Raw genomic sequence first — 23934 nt, forward strand, 5'->3', positions numbered from 1 at the left:
CCCCGTTCACGATAGCACGAGACGTGATAGCATAGCACATGACAACACATGCGACTGATCACGCGACACATTCGCTTCGTAGCATCCTCGAGTGCAATTACACGGTTGCTAATGAAGTCCTCTCGTTGCGTTCGGCATTCATCGGTGACATTAACAGGAGTGACGGTGAAAAAGAAACGGCCTCTTGGTGGATTTGGAGGAATATGCCGGGATTAAAATAAACATGCGTAAACATTCATCCCGTGCGCGCGTTTTATTGTGCAGCAATAAATAACCGGCCTCGTCATTACTGTTACCGTAAATTTACAAACCAACGATCATTGGAGATTCACATTCTCCGTTCATTTCCCTCAAACTAGACACGCTCGCTGATAAAACGTCTTAGTTGCACATTTGCGGAAGAATATATAACAGAATTTATGTAACATATACACATTGGATTGAGTCGTAAGTGAATTTTACAAGTGCTTCCTAGTATCGATACTAGTTCGATTTCAAGAGAAGGAACTCGTTTCCTCTGAAATGCCTTAGAAAAGATAGCTTTATGACTCAATCTGATAGAAATATCTGAAACTTTCCGATACTGTATCCGAGATACCCAACTCAGAGATACGCGAGAAAGAAAGACAACGTGCGTGCACGGTGTAAAATGTAAAAGACCTGTTAAAAAATAAAAATCTGTTAACCGAATAACCGAGGAAGGTCGACGACGAGACGTGTTAAAAACTCGAGTTATAAATCTGACGAACATTGGCCTCGTCTTCAGGTCACGCGGCCTTGACACTGAGGAGCCGGCTGAGATGTATCATCATGCGAAAAGGCGAGGAGAACAAGGAGTCGAAGCCGCCGACGAATCTTCTGGTGCTGAACGAGGTCGTTGTTGATCGTGGTCCTTCCCCTTATCTCTCCAATATCGACCTGTTCATCGATGGAAAACACGTGACCAGCGTGCAGGGTGACGGTCTGATCGTCAGCACTCCTACAGGATCCACGGCGTACGCTGTTGCCGCTGGGGCTAGCATGATTCATCCTTCGGTACCTGCGATCATGATCACGCCGATCTGCCCTCACTCTTTGTCCTTCAGGCCGATCGTCGTGCCCGCCGGCGTCGAGCTGAAGGTATCTCTGAATTTTTTCCTCCACGCCTTCCTTTCGAAGAGGCCTTTTATAGGCAGTGCAGGTTTTCGGTGAACGAATTGCCAGAAACGAAATTCCGTGTCCGTGAGTAATGTATCGACACGTTCTTGTGGAAAAATTTCCAAACTTTGAAAACCATTTGAAAACCAGTCTTCCGTTTGCAATTCTTTCAACGAACGTTTCGTTGTTGGAGAACGGATCTCAGAGTCCTTCTCTCTATCAAACGCCCTGCAAGCGTTCGTATGGTACACGCAGTATTTCCGCGTGGTTCAATGGAGAGGCAAGCTTATCCGTGGTACACGTTACTGCCCCATAGAAGGAAACTTGGTCCCGTTGGATGTCGCCCGCATTCTCAGACCATGCGTTGCCCTTTTGTCGTACTTTTTGAAAAATTCTCGCGGGGCATGCTCTGTAGAACGCTCGCTGCAACCATTGAAAAATTGGACCAGGTCTGAAGAGAGACGAAACGTCTCTTGATAATGTGTTTCTCCTGTCGATTAATTCTCCTACTTGTCTCTTCTATCGCAGATCTCTGTCTCGCCGGACAGCAGGAACACCTCATGGGTGTCCTTCGACGGTAGAAATAGACAGGAGCTGTTCCATGGCGACAGGTAAAAATCAATCGCTAATTAGATCTGTCTAATCGTGTGCGTTTTCTCGCGATTGCAGATAATGGCTAACAGCAACGCCCGCAGCACAGCTTACGTCTCCTTCGATGGTCGCAATCAGCAAGAGCTACGAGTCGGGGACAGGTCTGTCCTCTTATTTCGTAAAAAGACTATGGTCTTCTTTCTTCATTCGCGGCAACAGTGGGTGCTGTAATCCTTCTGCGACATTCATTCTCAAACTTCGATCTTGCTTCTTAAGTTCTTCATCTGTTTTTCTCTCTCTCTCTATCTCTCTGTCTCTCTTTATCTCTCTGGAAACTAGGGTTAATTATTATTCCTTGAAAAGTTTCTCTCTTACGTAGTGATCATCGGTGAAAGATGGAATATCTCGGGCTATTCCTTCTTTTTCTAAAAACGAGACGTTGGCTGTACTGCAAAGCTGTACTACATTCCTCATGCTTCATCCACCGCTACTCATCATCATCATCTTCTATCGTCCTGTAACATGTCTTTTATATGCATCTGTGCAGCTGACCAAATCACCGATTGGTTCGACTCCCTGGCGGAGTGCCTGCACTGGAACGTTCGCAAAAAGCAAAAGCACCTGGATGAACTGAGCGACTTGACCCATTCGTCCAGCAACGACACGTTAGACTCTTTGGACCGCGACAGCTAGGCCTAGCGAACGAGTCACAGCGAACTGTTTATCGAGATCTGAAGAAAGTCAGTGACTCGTTGCACAAATTCACTTGGCTTTGTCGAGATTGCAAGAGAATGAACTCATCGAGTAGTCGTTTCGATAGTACTTGAGAGAGACTCATATATACGCGTTCGTCGTCCAAGCATGGATCAGTGACGTTCAATCTCTACGGCATAGAGAGAAACAGAAAATATCTCGACGGGCACTTCGACAGCGTGTTAACCCGAGAGTCACGTTAGAGAAAGAAATGTTGCTTTTCCACTTTCTGTGAGACAAAGGTCAGCGAGGTCTGCGTGAATCCAGTGCCCTGGGAAGCACAAAAGAAGTGCTTTTTTTTTCGTGTTCAACGCATAATCACGTACGCTCCGCAACGATGTTACACTCTGATTCGCGCAAGTCATCTTTAAACGGGTCTTACTTCGGGTTTTTCTTTTTCTTTTTTTTTCTCTAAGTAGTGTTGGGTATAAGAGTTTACAAAACGCGTAAAAGTATGCAGAGGTGGAATTGTAAAGGATATGTTAACGATTAGAGTATTGAAAAAGTTGTTTATTAAACGTTATGCTTGATATGGAAAAATTTAATCGTGTAACTGAAAAGACAGACTGAATGATTAACCGGTTAAACAAATCTGAAGCAAGGGGAAGAAGTGTTGAGAAAGAGGATTTCACGTGAAACATTCATGTTTATTTATTACACACTCGTGTTTCTTGGTGCATTTCAAACCATCGACCTAAATGAATTACTGTTTTTCATACATGAATATGAATTTGGTTTGGTGATTGCAAATAAAAAGAGCACACGAGCATGGATCAATCATTGAAAATGTTGTTGTCTGTAATATTTTTACATTTTAACAACGAACACGGTACAGTTACTGATCATTCTGTTGTAAATGCTGAATGTACTTATCTTATAAACATATGTATGCTGTACCAGTTAGATTGTATTTCCCCTACATATTTTGATAAAACTCATTTTTGTACAGAATATACGGTTCATATTATACTGATAAATGATAATTAGTGTAATGATTAAAAATAACCACTTGAAAAGTGGCACAAAGACGTAAAACCTGATAAGGAAATGAAAACAATTTATTGTGTACAACACGAGGGAACCTACTAAGATGTAAAATTATATTAAAAGACATATTAGCTCAAAATATAAGTAATGCTAAAAATAATTTGTGGAATGATAAATATATAGGCATAAATGATGAAATGAAATCAACAGAGAAGGTATTTCAAGTGGATAAATGCTAGAAATAAAGCCTAAAGCGTCGAAAGGTGCAAAGCATTTGGCACGGTAATTCTAAAAATGCATTTTATATATTTGTACATGTACAAAGTACTATGTCGTTTGGTTAGATTTCTTGAAATACCTTGTTTTGCCACTAAAATGCAATAAAACCATAAAGGACAATATAAATATCTTATAAGAGGTAAAGATCAAACTTAAAATGTGCCCGATGTAAAGGCATTTATAAGTTTCGACATCGATGCATTTATTTTTGTACAACCAGGCAATTAAATATACATTATATACAACAATCATGAAAGATTTGCAAGAACATGTTGCCTCCTTTGTTAAACAATAACTGTGTATAATAGTAAGTAGCATAATCTTTTGGGTGGACCATTACAACCTAAGAGAAGCAAGATAAGGCACTTGGTGCACATTAAACTCTCTGGTAAAATGTAAATTTCTGCTTGTAGCTCCACCCAAAATATAATAATAAAGAGCCTACACGGCTCTGCGCTGCTCAATTAATTAACATAAAACATAAATATCTACCTCTAAGCTCTTACATTTGGTTGCATCAGTCGTGGGCATGACGTGTACACGCGTGTGCTACGTTGCACGTACATGTGCATACAGGTCAATATAGTAATCTAATAGCTAATCTAATCAACGATCTAATCAATATTATCGATCTACCGGTTCACTTTCACTGGTATCTACACTCGTTAAATCGTACTAAAAAAAATCTAACTCTAAAATTACCCGGAAAATGGCGAGTACCAGCTTGAAAGCCAGCCACAACGCAGTCGCTAAGAAAAACGATACGAAACAATAAAATACAACTTACCATTAGTGAACTTAAATAACGAGGCGCCTCATCGTTAACTTAACGTCTTCTTTAAATTAAAAAAACAGTCTATAATAGAACTTTTACCGGGATCAAACGCACTTTTTCACTCGTTCACCACTGTTACACTTTTCGCGCGTTTTTCACTCCACTTGAGACTAATTTGAACAGTGGAGGGGATAAGCCAGTCAATTGTTTTCATGTAGAATCTAATGCGCATTTAGAACGATAGATATCGACGAAGATACGATTATCTTATAAAAAAGATTGAAAATTTTCCTGGACATATCGATGCAATCTACGAACATAGTTTTGCACGAGGAACCATAAGAAATTAAGTCTTTTGCATTTTCACGAGGAATTTAAAAATATCGATCCAATCGATCAACCTGTCACGTCCTGAAAATTACTACCCTTTCCGTAAAAATACATACTGCTCTCTTATTGGTTCTCACGTATAAACCGAGTGATAGTTGAAACGTGGTGATCAATGTTCCTCGTGAAAATAATTCCGTTTCCTTATTGTCACGAGAATAAAGTGCGTAATTAACGATTGTCTATTGTTTAACGACGCGTAAGTGTTTTTCCCATCGCTCTAGTGCCTGCAGTTCACGTACGTCTCTGTTTTGCCGTTTACGATGCGAACATAACGAGTACAGGCTCGTACGAAGAGTGCAGGTACTCGCTGGTCTGTAAATAAGAGAAAAAAAAAAGGACTTGTTAGTACACTTTACAACGAACCACACTCGAGAAAAACACTCGTAACCATGTCAAAGTCATCGTGAGATCAAATTGTAATCTTCGAGAGTCCATCTTAAAAGAACAACGTATATTTCAAAAAATTTCCGCTACACGTCATAGACGAAGGTAGCCATATTGAAATCGAAATTTGATCTCACTATGACGAATCTTCTATGACGAAGCTTCAAATTGGCGCCAAACCACACAGCATGACCGAGGTGCAGCATATCTCAAACAATTGTGCTAGAATCGTCTGTTGCATCTTCCAAATCGTCTAACCATATCTAAATTATCATCCAAGTTGGTTATGGCACACGGTGTTAAATATCACGCAGGTATGCAAGCGTCACAACGGAGTTAGTATTGTTAGAGCACACACTCACATGCCTTCTGATCTGAATCCTGGTCGGCGCAAGACGGTTGCTGAATATACAAAGCCGGTTTCAACGGTTTTCCATCCTGATCTTCAACCTGAATCACCAAACCATGGTTACTTCCGTTTCCATGTGAATTTCGTGGATTTAATCTCCAGAAACGAAGACCTTGCCTAACGTCCAACGCCAGATGTGTGCCTTTCGACGTGAGCGGCGTCACCACGGAATCCATCAAACGTTTCTTCGCTATTAATACGAATTTTTTTTTTTCTTTTAATCTGTACAATTCTAAAATTATAGAAATAAAAAGAAGCTACGTCAGTTGAAAACCTACATCGATGCCTCTTCAACGACTTCGTATAGTAAAACACCGATATCCTGATCTTCTTCTCGTCTTCCTCTTCCTCGTCGAACGTTCCCTCTGAAGAGGACGTAACGTTTTCCTGGGGTAACTTGAAGATTCTCAATTTCGCGGCGATAACGTGGTCACCGGAAGTGAGGTTCAGCTGGAAGTGCATGTTCATGGAGAACGGGTCCGCCCATGCATCCTGGTCCGTGTTCCGTGGAATCTGGCCTGATCAGGATGATGAAACTTTGAACCTCGTTTACACACGATTGTCTAAATGCATTTAAATAATTAACGAATCGATCGTGTAACTTACAGGTGGGCGAGAACATGGTCAAGCGTTCGCGTTGAACCTGATTGGTGTTGGCGCTGAGATTGAATCTTCCTGTAAGAGCCAGGACGCGGGATTTGATGTCCTCGATGGCTTTTTCACCCTGGCTGCACAGAGAAACGAAGATTCGTTAGCTGGTAGCGGTAAAATCTGAACGAAGAATGGGGGAAAAAAAACCCACGGCAATTGAGAAGAAAAGGGTTACGGTATATTTGGAATTTATTAGTAGGTAGGGATTGAGAACGTGTGTATAGAGAAGTAGGCGTAGAATTTCGTGTCCGGACGGGTGACGTAAAAATTTTCACCCGAAGACGTGTGCAAGCTCTTCCGGGTACCAAGCCAGGCCAATGGACGGTGGTCAGTGACCTACATAGCCCATGGTGTGGGTCAGAGGTATTTATTATACGTTCTAGACATTGACTAGACAGCAGTGGTACCCGCTCGTCTAGCCAGGGAACTGTTAATACATACGTGCCGTGTCTGGTACCTCGTTGGTACCCCTTTATTAAAATAAATTGTCTCCTTTACCTTCTAATCATCTTCATCCCAACTTGAATAAAAACACTCTGACAATTTTAATTCCTCGAGAGAAAAAGACAAAAAAAAAAAAGGAGAAAGATACGTTTCACCTAGTCATCGTCGAAAGGAAGAGACTTTGGAGCTTCCTGATGAGGTGAGATTACGGGATTGCATAATGGAGGAGCTCGAAAGTCGTTAACCGTTGGAGGAAAGAAAGAAAAGAAAAAGGAAGAACGTCTTCTTCGCGTCACTGGCAAGGATTGCTGCGTCGGACGCCCACTTGGACTTTTGATCACATCGACGACCTCGTTGTTGCTTTTCTTAAACAATGAACTGGCCATATCCACGAGGATGTCCACGGTCAACTGGATAACCGTGAAGAACGTGGAAGAACTTTATCCGTCAGCCTCTCTGTTCAGCTTGTCCTACTTTATTATTTTCTTTTTTTTTTCTCTCTTTTTTCTTTTTCTCTTTATTGAAACAGGAACCCCCTTCAGGGAAGCGGAAGGTCTGAGAAGGCGTGGAGAGCACGAAATCTCGCCACGAAATCTCGACGGGTTGTATTCGATTCTAGGCATGCTCGTTAATCTAGCCGCGTCCAAGTCACGCATTCTATAGCGTCTCGTTGCGTACGTGTCACGTCTGTCTGCCGTCTGGGAAAGGGAAGGACTCGGGTGTCTGGAGGCCGTTGCATCATGAGAATGAATCCAGTGATCCTTCCTGAGTACCGTATTAAGAAAATTGGCTGCGTTACGCCGGTTTTGTAACAGCCTTCGGAGCGAACACGAACCACCGTCGACACACGTGGGAATCTAAACAGGAGGATTTCTTCGATTTCATCGATGTACAGTCGATTCACCGTGGAAATTCGAGGAAAAACCCATCGACCGATGTTTCTCCAACAATTAACAAACAGCTGCTAATGAGAACTGAAGAATTACTCGGAACCTCGACGAGAAAGATTTTTAATTAGAAAAAGAAAAAAAAAATTGTAGAATCATTGTTTTTTCAACAGTTTCTTTATCGAGTATCTTTCAGGTGAGCCCCGGGATACGAAGTAGGTTGCTAAGGATCGCAAATCAGCGCTAAAGGAAGAGAAGTGAAATGGCGGGGGTCGTAAAGCGTTTCGCATACCGCGGAACGGTGATTGGCGACCGCCAAAAAATGCATGTTGCATCGTCTGGCGGTGAGGTGGGGAGTCACTGGCGAAAACTTCCTCCTCTCTCTTCGTCGCGCTGCCTCGCATCGTCTTCGTCCGCATAGGAAGAGAGACGCATAGACAAGGTCAGCGCATTAAATTGAAATGTGTTACATAATCTCGTAAGAGAGCAGTCCTAACTGCAGTCTGACTAGACACCCGGTGATTACGACGGTGCTCAACCTTCTCTTCGCGAGAGATGGTTGTGCATTGGAGAGAAGAAAAGAAAAAAAAAGTAAAATAAATCGGTCTGTCTGATGCGTCAGAACCACTTTCCCTTACCTCCTCCTCCCCCTAATCACCGGGTCATCGCGTCCTTAATCTGTGTCATTCTCGTTGAATAACACGCGTGTAACCCTTCGTGGATGAAGTAACAGCAGATTACATTCTTATTGTACGTTTTTTCTCCTTCTCGATCTGTGTGCGACCATGAGTTAGCCCTTGAAGGAAAAAAGAAAAAGAGAGTAGGACTCACCGCACACACCGGCCCGGCCAAGAAGAAACGCGCGGAGGCTCGAGGAAGAGGCGGAACGAGCGGTACACCGGAGGAGGACTCTCCAGAGCAGGCTACGCCAGTGCCGACACGAATGCATTTACGCGTCTAGACTTAATAAAATAAAAGAAACGCCTTCGCACCCGCGCGAGCGCGAGCGCGAGGGGCCGTGGTGGCGAAGAAGGAGGGCGATTTAAAAACATAGCTAGGGACTACGGCGGAATTTCCACCGCGGGCGCGCGTCCTTCCTGGCTCTGTTCACCGTCGCGTCCTCTTTGCTTGCGCGCAACACGCGCGTGTATTTCGTGTAAAATCATTCTACGTCTTCGCTTCGGTAAATCATATTTTTTTCTTTCACTGTTACAAGGACAATTTTTCCAACCGTCCCGTGAATCACATGGGATGGTTGGGTTTTAATAATAGACCACCCTTTCCTCTCGACGCGACGTTGACGTTGTTGTACAGCGTGGTATTCGTGGTAATTTATTACGGTGTGTTTTTAATTCTTCTTTGCTTTTTCGATTTTTTATTTTTGTTTAGGAGAAGGTTGAACAGCAAGAAGGAGAGAGAGAGAGAGAAAGAGAAGCGGGACCCGGTGGTCAGCCGGAGGCGCAGAAATTCAGTGGCGCTTCGCGGCTCCTTCCTTTTCGTCGCGATATTTTTACGGGCCATCGAGATATTTTTACGTGGCGGGGGCAATGATTCGTCGAGAACGTCTTTGTGGTCAAGTATTCGCGTGCACGATGCCTGGGTTACGTGGTCTGGAAAACCACGCTCGCCTTTTTTCCTCATCGCGAGGAATTGTAAAAGAGGAGATGAAGCAGGTTGGCTGGACGAAGAGAGAAGAAAACTAAAGGGGGGGGGGGAAGCGCGGGTCGTTACACCTTTGCGACAGACACAACATGCAGACACAACACACCACCGACAAAGAGGGAGAGAGAGAGAGAGAATAAACTTCTCCTGTTGTTATCGCAATAAATCGTGTCTCATGCAATACGAGCAATGAGATAATCGTAATGAGAGAATGTATTTTTAGATTATGCAAGCCAAGCCAGAAAGAAAGCAGCCGGTCTGTCTGGAGAGCAAAACGAAAAAAAAAAAAAAAGAAAAAAAGAATTCTCTGGTCTGTGAATTTTTATTCGGCACACCGTGTCCCTTACCCATAAGCCATCGGGGTGAGGCTTACCTGTCGAAGCTTGAGGTTAGGTTTCCTCTAAAAGACACAAAAAGCACAGTTTGTAGATGATACCAATCCTGCGTTTGCTACATTGCAAAGCAGAGAACACACGACCAACGACATTTAACGTGAAATAATGAATGAGAAAGGGTCAAGCTGTCTCTCTAGACCCTCCTATATCTCCCCGTGAAACAAATCTGTACGAAAGTTTTGATAAAAAAAGAAAAAGAAACGAATCGATCTTGATTATCGTAACGACGAAAAACTGAAGCACAGACTTGAGAAAAAACATCGAACCATTTTTCCAACATAGATCGACTGACTTACCCTCGTCGATGAGCAATCGCCACTTGCAGATAGGTAGACAGGTTTGCCAAAGGAAGATTGCTAGCGGACGTGTTGTTATTGGCCGTGAAGAGCTTGACTGAATCGGGAGTGTCGTTCTGATACTCCGAGGTGTCGTTCTCGTTCTCCTCCATGGTCCAATTCAGCCGGGAATCGCGGCTAGAGTCCTCATAGTCGGACGTCTCGTTGTCCTCGGTGTTCTCGAATCCCAAAGAGTTGGCGAATTCGGGGATCACCCTGTAAACGTCGTCCTCGACCCACTCGAGACCCTCGTACTCGCTGATCTTCTTACTTCCTCTAGGTTTCTCGTCACTCTTCGAGACTTCTGCTTCGTTGGTAGAATTGTCGGTATTGCCAACGATACTCGTCTTATTCTCATCCCTGAAGACTTCTTCAAGTACGCTACTCGACGTGGTACTCGTGGTACTCGAAGTCGAAGATGCGGTCGTGGTAGAGTAATCGTTATTTAGATCGTTATCCTTACTGTTAGGGCTAGTCAAACGATAGACCAGAGGCAGAGTAGCAGCAGTAGTTGAAGGGATCGTGGACGGTGTGGACGCATGAAAGGAATTACCAGCACTCCTCGAAGTAGTGTGCCTCACACTCGAAGATGCTCGATGCTTGGACGTTCTGAGATGATTTTTGCTATTCTCGTCGGAGCCTGAACTAGAATCGAACTCGGAATCGTCGTAGCGTATCTTGAAGACCACGTGTGGCTCCATGGCTCTGTCAAAGTCACGATGAAGATTCTGACCGATGTCCTCTTCCTTCGAAGCTTTCGTAGTCTCCTCGTAATCGGCGGCTGTGGGTTCAGACCAGGATTGTTGAAATTCTAGATTAGAGGACAGGTTCTCGTAATCGAGGATCGCTTGTTTGTTGTACGCCTCGAAGTCGAAGTCCTTGTACAAAGAACTGTCCACGTGTCGATTCTTTTTACCCGGTTTATCGACGTCCTCGAAGTCAGGATTTCTGGAAGAAGTACGATCCATGGAATTCTTGTCCCAGTGTCTATTCTTCTTCTCGTCTCCGTACAACGTCTTCGCCCGTGGTTTCATACTTTCCTTCTTCCTCGATTCCTCCTCCTTCTTCTTGCTCAATTCTCTCTCGCGAATCGCTAGAACCTCTTCTAAACTGTAATTCAAGCTCTTCAACAATAACATGTCACCAGTGCTCAGTTCACCGGTGATTATCTTCAGTATAGCCTTCTCCAGCATCTTCTCCAGCCTCCTCTCGCTAAACGGTATCGCGATCTTAGTCTCTTCATCGTTGAAATCTCTCTTGTTCTTTTCTCCTTCGGAAGACACCACGTTCTCCTCGTTCCTAGCTGTGTACCTTTTCACGTGCTCCACCAGATCCCCCTTATTATTCCTGTCCTCTACGTGGACACCGCGACGGTGATGGTGACACGACACACCGTTCATGGTCGAGGCGACCATCAGCCACACGAACACCCCGAAGAACCCCATAATTCCAACGGGAATATCTTCCTCTACGTTCGATCCTTCCTCCTTTCCCTTCTCTGTCAAGATCTTTCGTAAACAACAAACGGTACCACTTGTTTACGAGATTCAGTTCAATTTATACCACTCGGACTGTTTTCGTTTTCTCTGATAAGATATCTCATCGATTCGCAGATATTTGCGCCACTATTATCGATCGATAGATCTCTCCATGTTTTCTTTCTCTCTGTTTCGGTTCCTTTCTCCCCCGATAAACGATCTGAACCCCCTTCGATGCGAAATCGCTATCTAAACGCGCGAACGACCCATTGCAGTCGCGCTCGAAGAAGCGTTAACAAAACTGTCTGAGCCTGTTTGATCCGGTGGTGCGGCTTGTACTAGTCTAATCGCAATCAGGAAGCCGCGATATATGTAAGTAGGAAAGAGAGAGATTCGTGGCATGCGTGTGCACCGGCTGAGCAGTAAGTCTCAACTGAGCCGAGCTGGCCTGCTCACGGACATAATTCTGTCTACTCACTAATTCCGAGACAAGCACGAAGCCGCGAGAGGAGACGCGCCGGTGTGTTACTACGATCACTCCTTTTTTCTTTTTTTTTTTTCCTTCCTCTCTTCTCTCCTTCGGTGTCTCTCCTTTCTCTTTCTCTCACCCTGCTCTGTCCCACTCGCTCCACCCGCCGCGCGCGCGTGTGGTAATCCCTTTCCCTCGCTCGCCGAAATCCCGCGGACGACTGCCTTTTCTCTCTCTACGCGACGTTTTATCGTCTTCTTTTTCCCCGTTTACTGTTATTTTCTTCTTCTTCCTTTCTCTCTCGCTCTCTCGAAAGGAAGAAACTTGGTCGCACACCACACTTTGACGTTAGGTGTTACGTGGCAATTTTTCTTTTTTTCCTTTCCAAAGATGTCACGATACTCTCTGTCCGACAGATTTGCCGGAAGGAAGACGAGGAGCAGGAAGTAGAAGACGATGCGAACGGCGGAGGCGGAGGATTTTGCGTGAAGATTCGACGAAGAAGAAGGTGGAAGAGCGAGAAATGAGCGAGTAGGCACCTTGTATTCGGCTGCTCGTTTCAGGGGCAGCCACATACGACTTTATAGGGTGTCTCCCTCTCCGCCGTCTAGACGAATCGAAAGATATGATCTTTGAATCATAATGTATCGCTTTTAATAAATGCAGCCTCCGCGTGCGTGCGTGAAAATACGATGCGTGGCAAAGCACGTCGACGACGGGGCCCAAAAAGAAGAACGGGAACGAGGAAAGGGGCAAAAAAAAAACAAGCCGAGACCTGGAGAGAGAGACACTGAAAGCAGTAGGGGGAGGAGAACGGAGCGGAGGGAGGAATACGCGTGCTGGTGATCGAGGAGGATCGAGGACCACGAAAAATCCAAAGTGAAATCAGGAGAATTTTCCACGACTCTGTCCGCCACGAGATTTCATTTTTTATCTCTCTCTCTCTCTCTGTTTTCGCATAAGGAAGAACAGATCGGAATGGTAAATGTACAGTTTTGAGGTCGTTGTAGATCGAATATGAGAATTGGGTTAAAGGATTCGGTTCTCTGAACCTGTCTAACGGTGGTCACACATGCCTGTCGAGAGAAATTTTATTCGCGGCAACGAATTCTACTGTACTCTCCGTGTAAGATTAACCCTTTACCTCGTAACGATCAAAGGAAACAATTTTGTAATCGAACTTTACCGAAGCAAAGGGTTAATTGATTTTGCGTAGAATTGTAAGAGCGTGGAGGAATTTTGGACCAGGTTTCTCTGCCAGGTCTTCCTCGATTTGTCTATAATCAGCCGGAGGTGTGTCGTAATATGGAATACTCTATATCGATGATTAATTCCTGTTGGCGATCGGCCAGGGTAAACTTCACTCTATTCTACGTCTCGTCGTTCTCGTGGCTCGAGATGCCTGGAAAATTCAGAATCGAATTTTCGTTGTCGGGAGTGGACGGCACACATGCTTGGTCGCGGCCACAGAAAGGGTAAATTTAGCCGGGTGGCGGATCTTTCTGGAGTAGTGTCGAAATCGCCATGCAGTAGTGTCTTTTACTCGTGGAAGAGGAGAGAGAGAGAGAGAGAGAGAGAGAGAGAGAGAGAGAAGAAAAAAAGAAAAGACGTGTAAGGCCCCAATTATTCAACCCCTGTTGCAGCAAGACTTCGCTCGTTGCGTTTAGATCACGCGTGCATATGATCGCGGGAAGACCGCCGCGTTTACACGCAGACACGTGCACGCATTTAAATGTAGAGAGAAAAGGAGAAGGGGTGACGGATGAAGAAAGAGATAGAATGCAATTTGATACGAGGAGAATCGTTGCTTGTCTTTCTTTCTTTCTCTCTTTCTCTTTCTTCGCCAACGATGCAATCCAGTCGCGTCTGACGTCACCTCCGAATCCTCCGTCGCGATTCGGACGTACGGACAGACAATCTGGCGTCTAGACGTACCAAAATAAATAACGCGGGGCCTTGCCTCGCCATCAAACTGTTGTTTGCACTCGTAACACTCATCCGTCGGCCTTGTCGGGCCCCCCCGGCCGCGGACGGGGATGAGGAATAGAACGGAACCGCCACGGAACCGGACCGCCTCCTATTAATCTCGTTCGACCGGCTAATCTCGACGAGATTGCCAGTGGAAAATTCGGCGCTGATCGAGGACTCTTGGTCCCTTGCAAACGTTCGCTAGAAAGTGGAGATTTACATTTGATAAAACTGAAGTTTGTAAACATTTTGTCGTAATTATTCGAGGGATGAAATTCACGGTAGACCGGCGAATGTGGAGCAGTGTGTGTACGATGGAAGAATTCGTGGAATCCCATAGAGACATTTGGAAGTCTGGACGGCTGGTTGTTTGGCAGACTGGAGACAGAGCCAGGTGATCTGCATAATTCTTGCAGCGTGTCGTCCTGCGTCAGATCGACGGAGTCATCGATTGTTTCGCAGAAGGCAATGACGGCAGCGGGGCCGCGCGACAGACGTCTGCCGGGGGGCTAGGTTCGATGACTTTCTCCGTGGGTCTAAACTCCGCGCTACTTAGGCATTTCCCATAGAAAGGCGGCTAGAATAAAAACACACAGAGAGAAGATAGGGAAAAAAGTGTCTCTACGTAGGACTGCGAATTAATCGGAGCAATTATTCGACGAGTTTCACGGGAGTAATTTCGCAACGAAACGAAGAAGATAGAATTTTCTTGGTATCACCGACGTCAAACGCTTCCCATGTCGTTTACAAATTGTTTCTGCGGTTGGAGTTGAAACTCGACGAGGAATATACTTGGAAGAAGAGAGGAGAGGCCGAGAGTCGATCAGCCAGCGCGAGAAGACGCAGAAAAAGAGGAGGAAAAAAAAATGGAAATGGTGAAATTTGCATGGCTCGGGCACATCTCTTTCTCTCTCTCTTTCTCCCTCCCCCGCCTCGATGGTGGCAGACGGAGGCAATCGAGATAAGAAGTACCTGGAAATCGGACAGGAGAGAGAGACACGAGCCTCCTCGCACGTTGCGTTCGGTGGAAAATTTGAATTTCGAATAGGATTGCGCAACAGCACCCACGCGTGGGTGCACTCGTTTCGTGTAGGTGATCCCATGATCGATCGTGGGATCGTTTGAAATCGAAAACACGGCGGGGAGAACAGAGGGACACTTGTTATAATATTCCGGTGGTAAGATATTCGAGCAAGGCCTCGCGAGATCGTGGAATTGACAAGCAACCGTTACCGGGTGCATAATTGCGAGAAATTGCTCATGCGTTATCGGCCAGTGGCACATTTTCGTTTCTTTTTTTCTCCTTCTTTTCACCAAGGTTCTGTTGTAATGTCGAGACGCATATACACGCAGAGTGTCGATCGATCTTGAGGCAAAAAGAAGGGTGAAGGTACATTTTCAGAATACTCGTGAAATCAACAGAATCCGAAAAATATTGAAATTCCACGGGAGAAAGAAAAGTCAGATGCTTTTGTGTCATTTTTCGAACGTTAGTTCAACGTTACTCTTTCTCATTTTCTTTTCCCGTCGTTAATCTGATTTTCACATTTTTCCCGATTCCGTCGGTTTCCCCCGCACCCTTCAAGCGTACTCCTACTGGCGGCAGCCTCGCGCGTTAGAGCACGATTCATAGAACGTGATCTGGTTGCGAGTGGGAGATGCGAGATAAAGTAAATTCGCTGTTGCTGCACAACTCCTTCATTCCGGTCGATTCAACGCGTGTCCAGCCGTACGAGATTAATTTCCAGCGACTGCTACCGAGCTTTCGGAAGATGATCGTCAGCCCCGATAACAGAGACATCGGAACTGACGCGGAGATGATAGGAGGACGGAATCTGACTCGTCCGGGTTCGGGAGAAGAGTCGCGTGCGCCGGCGGAAGATCGGATTCGTCGCATTCCGCCGAATCTCTAAGATCCGAGAAGATGAAGAAGAATCTAACCCTTCGACGATCCACCAGAATCGACGCGAGGCACGCTCGTAAGATCGTTCGCACAGAAAGGAAACGTCGAATCGTTCAAACTCGTCTTCCTCCTTAGTCCACGTCACGAACAAGGTGAACTACTGAAAGGATCGATTGAAAATGGAATTGCGATCGACGACGATTTAAATTGAACGTGAAACCAGTCCTTAACTCTACCTTCTCGAGGTGTGAGAGTACATCGATGAATTCGATTATTCGCGACAAATGGGTGGAGACAGCGTGCAGAGGACGCGAGTGTCCCCAATTAGAAATGCATGAAATTGCTGCGGGAACGATGATTCAAACGACGGTTGCCCGATCGGTGATAAATCCTCGGAGAGTTTCGTCCGAACGATTTTCTCTTATCGTCTGGCGTAAGAGACGGCGTAGAGATGGGAGGAAGATGAGTCGCGGGAGAAACAAGAGGAACAGGAAGAAGAAGACGTCTGTCCTCCGGATCACTCTTCAATTTTCTTCGGTTCTCGCGTGTCTTCCCTCTTAAACGACTGGCCATCTGGTTTACTGTTTCCATTCGTGGACAGCAACTACGCATTTCCGCTCCTCTGTGGGAATCGGAGTGGACTGTACAGATACGATACGTTCGGAACGAACCAGATCCATGGGACCAGAATCTTTTCACGGTCTATGATCAACGTGCAGCCTATGAGGTTTCTTATCTTCTCGGAGAGAAGATCGTGTTCCCTTCGCTCTCTGTGTCTTTCTGCTTGCGACAAAATTTTCTGTTCCCTGATTTTCGGAATATTTCCTCTGCTTCTTCTTCGCTCTTTTTTTTTTTTTTATCAAAGGCAAAACGTGACGCGCCCATGTCTGGAGATAGCATGTGTTAAACGCCACAGTGTTTATCCACAAGTTATGCTCTCTTCGGATTTCGCTATTCTCATCGGGTTTGGCACGGTGCCAGAGACCTAAAACTGGCTTGCTTAACTTCTACTACGTAGAGCAGGAAAATAGAGGAGGTGTGCAGAATTATCAAGGCCGTAGACAGTTCGGCGGATCGCTTGTCGAAAAATGCAAATTGCCCGATACCGGCTGCCGCGCACGTCAATTCTCGGTTTGACGTGGTCTATCTGGAAATAATTCCATTTTCTCTATTCTTAGAGGGCGTACACATATCTGCACACGAGCACGTACACTGTCGCTCTTAACTATGTATCCGCCTCGTCCGTTTATTTACAATCCTTCCAACGGACAAACACGTTTTATAGCCCTTGCACAACAAAGTGTAATTCCTGCGGCAAATTTACGACAGAATAAAGGGAAAAAAGGGGATCAATTTTAACCCTTTACATTCCACTGGCGCTATATTGAAAAAAAGCAAGAAAATTTTTATTTCCGAAAAATTTCATCGCAAATAGCGATGATGATGTGAGAAACTGATTAGAGTCGAAAGGGTTAATTAGGAAAAATGTTGGATTACAGATAGGAAAAACGCGGAATATCGTGATTGGATCTAGACGAAGCAGCCTTCGTCTATCTTCGTCCACTATAGCTTCCGTCTCCGTCGATTCCTGGTCGCTGTCTAAGCAGTGTCTAGGAAATCATATTCCTCCGCTGTTCGGCGTCAGATAGCGAACAAAAAACACGCGGGCCTGGTTTCCCATAAAAATTCGTATGTACGTGACTCGCGACGGAACTGCTCCCGTCGCGTCTCGCCCAGATAAGAACCGCCTCATCTTCCCGATCCACGTTGTTTTCAGCTTATCCTACATCCAATCAGGCTCGCTCTTCCCCCGGCAGTAATAATAATAACGACGATTTTATTACGAGTTCGCTTGGTGATAAAAAGAATAACAGAAGAGAAGAAAAGTGGCAGGAATTGAGAGCGGAGGAAATTACGGAGAAAGGAATTAATAATAACGCGATTATAATTGGATATTTTTTTCTCTGCTTCGCGTGTGTATTCGTGAGATGTAATTAATCAGACGCATTCGTAATGAGGTTCCAAAGGTTCCCGAAATTATTTTGCCGATCTTCATTCCGAGAAGACCTTCGAACAGCCCGGCTCGCCCATTTTTCACGCGTGTGGACAAACAGGCCCGATTGTATAATTCGATCGAAGTCACAGACGAAGAAAAAAAGGTAGCTAATGTTAGTCGAGGCTTCCGGGTGTAAGCCGTGTCCAGAAGAATCGAAAGCCTTGCAGCTAGCTTCCTCAGGGTCTGAAGACGCACCGGTACTGCTCTGCGTCTGGATGAACACTTCGATCAATTGATTATTAATCGACCGGTTAAAAATTTGATTGGTCGGAGCAACCATCTGGAACAACGACATCGGTACATATAGGAGTGTTCATCCAGACGCAAAGCAGTATCGGTGCGTCTTCAGACCCAGGAAGCTAGCTGCAATGCTGGCGAAAAGTCTTCTGGACACGACCTACACCCGGCACCCTCAACTAACATTAGTCACATCGAACCGGAAAGTATGGAAACTCTGGAAGAAAAAAGGGTTGGTTCACGCTTCAGGCGGCACCATCGTCGATCTAACCTTTTCTTATAGCGAACAGGTGAAAGTCTCGAGGCGTAGGAACGCGGCTTTGTTTCGTTATCCAGCCGCGACATAGTCGTAGTTCGCAATCAGCCTGGCGATAACGCGCTTGGGTCGCGCGAGTACCATTTATCTCGGTGAAGTTCAGCGCGAGTATCGGAGTACATATTCGGAGTATCGACGGTAAAACAAATTTCATCCTCTTTCACATCTTCTCTTCCTTTCAAATTCTCCATTCTTTTCGTCTCGAAATTCGCGTTCTCGTAAAAAAGTTTCCGCAAATAAACGATATATTTTTTTGTTCGCAAAAAAAAAAAAGAACTCTGTTAGCAGTGATTGCGAAGGAATAAACAGAATCCTCTAGCTCGCCGCGATTCTCCGTAAATTCTCCAAACTCCTTTGCAATTCTACTCGCGCCTCCCTCATTAAGCGATTGCAACTCCCACGAAGAAGGATACCTTTCCAGGTGCTCGGTGTCTCGCCGACTAACGCCGACTGCTCCTCCGCGTCCACGACAATTATTTTTTATCATCCAGGAAGGAGGCCTGTTCGTTCTCATAATTTCGTTCGCCGGCACGGCCGTCTGGTGCGCCGTTTTGCACGCGAATCGCGCTGGTATTGTTGATCGCCGCAGCGCGATAATAGTTTTCCGGTTTCGCTCGTTGCGGCGACGTCGCCGTCGTCGTTTCACGCGAGAGGACTGTCCCATGGGCGAACACGGCGGAAGAATTTTGATGGACCAACAGAGAGAAAGTATCGGCCGGCGGACGCAGACGTTCACCCTGTTAAATTGCGTTTCGCGTCGCGGTCCGTTACGACGACGCGACGCGTCGTCACGTGACCGAGGCAACGCGGGTCCGTGTGAAAGAGAGCCAGGAATTCTTCTTTTTCGAGCCTGTCACCGATACGAAATTCACGGTTCTTTTTCGGATTCAGGGCTCGTAGGGCGCTCTCGACTGGGACGGCGTGAGAATCGTCGAATTTGTCGAACGAGAAACGAAAGAGCGCGAGTTGTAATTGCTCGAATTATGCACATGCAACGAGCACGATAAGCGCAGTGACGTAGTTTCACCGCGTTATCGCGCGACAGGTGAAAAAACCTGGCGAATTCGTTTCGACGAAATTCCCTATTCCCCGCTCCGCCCTGAATTTAGATCGCGTTAAACGAGGTCAATTGCAGGAACTTCTACTACAAGTTCATTATATTGGTACCGCGACGGGGCACCCCTTCTCTCCCTAATCATCGAACCGCTGTCGACCGGCGATCATCGACAACGATCTTCGCAGTGGTACGACAGGCTTATCTGCGTGTGCACAGCTATGCGATATCTCACGCGTTCCCTAGATGTTAGTCGCATTTTTCTCACAGCAGGCGCAATTGTTGTTAATTTATATCGGTCATTGCAATCTCCTCGACCGATAAAGTTGCACCGATGAGATTCTAGTAAACATCGCAATTCGAGAGGTTTATCGCACGATTTTTCGTCGATTGAGGTGTGAAAGTACCATTTCCCTTACACGAACGCGCTCCGGTTTTCGTTGTTTTGGGCAGGTCGACTCTTATCGTACGTTATCTGGTATCTGAGCTCGACGATTGTCATACCACTTACCAGACACACACTCTCTCTCTCTCTCTCTATCCACGTAAATTATTCCCGCGTCTATGTTGGAATAATTGTTATTCCTTTACCTCGATTGCGAAGCATGCGTTAGCACGTTTCGACGACCGCAGTATCGAATCACGTCTGACAGGGGGAACACGTTTGACGCCGGAGACATGTCTGGCACTGCGAGTCCAGCGTTCGAGGTATTTTCCATTTAATATATCTTCCATACTGCACCGTACTCTTTCGTACGTCGCTTCTCTTCTTTTCTTACACTTCGTCCGCGGAAGATTTTCTTTCTCGTTCTAACTTTCACGCGAAGAATGTCGGATTTTCCAAAGGAGCTGGATTTTCCTCAAGGACTCTCGCTACAAGCTAAGCAATGTTTCATCGTTTTTTATAGAGTATCGAGTTGAACATGTTGGAGACTGGTTACCTGGCAGACGAGTCGATCAAAGGGGGCAAGGTATGCGACGTGTTTATCATTTCCACGTAAATTGCCATTGTGACAGAGGAGCGCTCTTTTGTTCCGTGGCGAACGTTGCTGTCCTTACACACGTGTCATGCTGAAATATTTTTACCTTACATCTGCCTTATCGCTTCTCGTACACAGATTAGCGTACATTCTTCAGACTTCGTTCTTTCTTCTAGGGAACGACGGAAGAAACAGCTGGTTGCTTTCGAAGATTCTACACTTTCCTCTCTAAGTATCGACGAGCCTCGAAATTTCTCTCGCTGACCTTACTGAACCTCGTGGTACTGATTTATTTCGTGTTCGCCACGATACACTGGAGAACGAACAGTAGGTTGTCAAAATTCTCTGTCTTTTCTCCGTTCTATCGTTGCTGTAAACCATATTTCAATCAGAATACCAGGACAGCATCGATTGGTGCAACGGTTACGGCCTGCTAATCGTCCTGGTAACGATCATTTACGGAGGAATACTTTATCACTTCATCGCGAAGCGTTTCCACGAAAACGCACCGAGCCGGTGCAAACTTCCGTTCCGTGATCTTCTTGAGAGTATCGAAAAAACGAGGTAAAAATTGACGTACGACGTTATCGATCGGCTGATCAGACGGGCTCGAATAAAATTCAACGGTTCCCTCTGTGTTATTTCACGCAGATACGGAGGCATAATTGGCCAGACGGTGATTTACACTTGCGTGATACTCGCCATCATTGTGTTTCTTATTATCGACACCGCGGACTCGAGGGAGAGGCTAATGAGCGGTGTCGGTGTCGTCATACTGATGAGCTTCGGATGGATATTCTCGAAGCACCCTGGTCGCGTGAGTAAACCATACCCCGGGGGATCGCTAATAGTTTTTAGCCTGCAATCTCAACGCCGGTTCTGTTATTAAAAGGAATCTGCCCCCTCTGCGTTGATCCTGTTACTCTCTTCAAGCTGGGGAAAAAAATGTGAAAAATTCGCGGAGATTCGACGGAAAGTTAAACAAATTTTTTTCAAGTCACGGGTCGGTTATCTCGTGGAAACCGTAAGATGCGGTGGCGTTAATAATTGAGCCACTCAATCAGCTCTCGATGTTCTTCTAATTTTAGAACCTTAACCCTTTCACAGTCTAATGAAATTACGTCGTGATTTTTGAAAGAAGGCTCACTTTCTTCCTAAGAGTCTCTCTTGAGCTGAACAGTTTCGCATTGTACAAACGTTCTGCTCAAGTCTCACCCGGGATAAACTGTCGAAGGGTTAATTTTTCATAAATAAAACAAATTTAACAAATTTTATTCGATGCAGTTAGCTACCTTACCTTCTGAGTGGCTGAAATATTAACGCATCATAGATCACTGCATTCGTCTTCTTCCTAAATATCGTTACAACGATCGTTGATTTTTCTTCGCTACCGCGAAAGATGTTGGACCGATCAGTTTCTAACGGGCCGCTTTGTAGCTGATTACAAAGATTCCCCTATAGAGGGGAATGTTCAATAAAAAGCGCAAGTTTCTCCGTGGACATGTTGCAATTCCGCTTGCAGCGTTTCGGTTCGATGTTTAAAACATCCAGATACTTTTGAATGTCAAATTTCACCTGGGTCCTGCATCTCGACCGGTTCATCGGCCACATGCGCTGAAATCCCGCAGATATAATGATACATTATTTAACGTGTCTAAAAGTGACGTTCATCTTTGGTTTTTGAATTCAGATCAACTGGAGGCCCGTTATGTGCGGTCTGATCTTGCAATTTCTCTTCGGCCTTCTCATAATTCGATGGCCAGTGGGTCGTTCGATCTTCGAGTGTCTCGCTGGGAAAATCGAGGGATTCTTGAACGTGGCGAAGTCAGGAGCGAGCTTCGTCTACTCCGACGAACTCGTCGATCACGGTGTCTTCGCATTTTCAGTCGGTGGATCATCTTTCTCTAAACCGTGAAATATCCGCGATTCCTCCTTCTAATCGATCGTATCAATTTCACAGACTCTTCCGGTGATCTTCTACTTCAGCTTTATCATCCAAATTCTGTATTACCTGGGCGCGATGCAGTGGGTCATCCTGAATTTAGGTCAAATTCTTCAAAGTCTCATGGGAACGTCGATCTGTGAATCGGTGATCTGTGCAGCGAATATTTTCATCGGAATGGTAAGAAGATCGGGAATATCTTTTCCGTCAATTCGAATATCGTAATCGTCGCTTCTGTTCCAGACAGAGTCTCCATTGGTGATCAAGCCTTATCTAAACAAATTGACTACTTCGGAGCTGCACACGATTATGTGCTCGGGTTTTGCCACGGTCTCAGGTAAACGAGCTTAATCAGACTTGGATTTATCAGCCTGGATATTAATCTCGAGCTTAACTTAGGAACGGTTCTGGCTGCGTACATCAAGTTCGGCGCGAATCCAGCCCACCTGATAACAGCCTCGCTCATGGCGGCACCCGCGGCGCTCTGTTACGCGAAATTGTTCTATCCGGAAACGGAGAAGAGCGAAGTCACTCCTGACAACATAAATCTAGAGAAATCGTGAGTTGTTCGAACGATCGTTTCTCGTTGGTCGGAAACTTTCGTACAACGGGTTGAAAATTGGTTTCAGAAATGACTCGAGTCTGATGGACGCTGCCAGTAAAGGCGCTATGGCGGCAGTTCCTCTAGTTTTAGGCATAATCGCCAATATAATAGCATTCGTGTCGTTCATAACTCTAACCAACGAGGTACTTTCTTGGATAGGAATGTTAGTCGGTTACAACGGGCTGAGTTTCGAAGTGAGTGAAGCTAGGGAACCACAAGGATACGTTGTTTCCTCGAAATTCTTTATCGTTTCTTTCAGTTGATCCTCTCGAAGGTGTTCATACCACTGAGCTGGATCATGGGAGTACCGTGGGACAAGTGCGAGTACGTGGCTACTCTGATCGGTCTGAAAACCGTTGTGAACGAATTCGTGGCCTATCAAGCTTTGGGAAAGTTCAAAGAACAGGGGAAGATCTACGGTAGAACGGAGGCAATTGCTACATTTGCCATCTGCGGATTCGCCAATCCTTCCTCGATCGGGATCACGCTGAGCGTTTTGTCTTCACTGGCCCCTGATAAGAAGGAGAACGTGGCCAGCGCTGTAGGGAGAGCCTTCGTGGCTGGTAGCGCTGTCAATTTCCTCACGGCCAGCATCGCTGGTAAGATCGTTAGACACTTGTTCTCGCTTCACACTGTTTTACTGACCGAGCAAACATGATTTTCAGGGATGTTGATATCCGACGACTATTATCCGGTGAATGCAACGATTGCACTGAATATGACTGCCAGGTAACGGTAATTAAGGTGCCATTGACGATTGGGTGCTAGTTAATTTCTTTTTTTTTTTTGGAAAAATATTCTTGTAAATAGATAGGGTGAAAATGAGGGAGACAGTTTTTTGACTGGAC

The 23934-nt window shown here is 45.5% G+C and overlaps 3 protein-coding genes across 4 annotated transcripts in view; 2 read left to right on the forward strand and 1 right to left on the reverse strand.

Moving 5' to 3' along the window:
* The window catches only part of LOC108579715 (NAD kinase-like), a 13004-nt gene extending 9170 nt beyond the window's left edge, over positions 1–3834 (forward strand). The window contains exons 7-10 of one of the 2 annotated variants that reach the window (XM_017943318.1): positions 767–1119; positions 1666–1745; positions 2025–2053; positions 2255–3834. In XM_017943318.1, coding sequence (XP_017798807.1) covers positions 767–1119; positions 1666–1745; positions 2025–2053; positions 2255–2421 — 629 coding nt within the window. In that variant the 3' untranslated portion in view covers positions 2422–3834. Of the gene's footprint in view, positions 1–766; positions 1120–1665; positions 1746–1806; positions 1829–2024; positions 2054–2254 lie in introns of those variants that run through there. The other variant, XM_017943319.1, reaches the window with a different exon arrangement.
* Positions 3835–3900: 66 nt separating this feature from the next.
* LOC108579714 lies at positions 3901–12002 on the reverse strand. Its single transcript, XM_017943317.1, has 6 exons — positions 10041–12002; positions 9723–9749; positions 6312–6433; positions 5984–6223; positions 5659–5895; positions 3901–5224 (listed from the first exon to the last, which is right to left on the reverse strand). The coding sequence occupies exons 1-6, from the start codon at positions 11522–11524 to the stop codon at positions 5130–5132; spliced, it is 2205 nt and encodes a 734-aa protein (XP_017798806.1). The 5' UTR covers positions 11525–12002; the 3' UTR covers positions 3901–5129.
* Positions 12003–20238: 8236 nt separating this feature from the next.
* Positions 20239–23833, forward strand: LOC108579458 (solute carrier family 28 member 3-like). The gene is made up of 12 exons (XM_017943003.1): positions 20239–20268; positions 20469–20531; positions 20717–20867; positions 20933–21104; positions 21192–21357; positions 22231–22425; positions 22501–22662; positions 22726–22819; positions 22882–23041; positions 23112–23280; positions 23346–23685; positions 23752–23833. The coding sequence occupies exons 1-12, from the start codon at positions 20239–20241 to the stop codon at positions 23817–23819; spliced, it is 1770 nt and encodes a 589-aa protein (XP_017798492.1). The 3' UTR covers positions 23820–23833.
* Positions 23834–23934: the final 101 nt, after the last annotated feature.

Source organism: Habropoda laboriosa, unplaced genomic scaffold, assembly GCF_001263275.1.
Source record: "Habropoda laboriosa isolate 0110345459 unplaced genomic scaffold, ASM126327v1 scaffold33, whole genome shotgun sequence".
NCBI classification, from domain to species: domain Eukaryota; kingdom Metazoa; phylum Arthropoda; class Insecta; order Hymenoptera; family Apidae; genus Habropoda; species Habropoda laboriosa.

Excerpts from the sequence above, each read along its gene's own strand:
- LOC108579714 (XM_017943317.1), bottom strand. The coding sequence starts at position 11,524 with ATGGGGTTCTTCGGGGTGTTCGTGTGGCTGATGGTCGCCTCGACCATG. Across the intron at positions 6,224-6,311 it reads GACCATGTTCTCGCCCACCT|GCCAGATTCCACGGAACACG; the intron begins GTAAGTTACACG and ends CATCCTGATCAG. Across the intron at positions 5,896-5,983 it reads GTCGTTGAAGAGGCATCGAT|CGAAGAAACGTTTGATGGAT; the intron begins GTAGGTTTTCAA and ends TCGTATTAATAG.
- LOC108579458 (XM_017943003.1), top strand. The coding sequence starts at position 20,239 with ATGTCTGGCACTGCGAGTCCAGCGTTCGAG. Across the intron at positions 21,358-22,230 it reads TCTCGAAGCACCCTGGTCGC|ATCAACTGGAGGCCCGTTAT; the intron begins GTGAGTAAACCA and ends TTTTGAATTCAG. Across the intron at positions 22,663-22,725 it reads CGAATATTTTCATCGGAATG|ACAGAGTCTCCATTGGTGAT; the intron begins GTAAGAAGATCG and ends CTTCTGTTCCAG.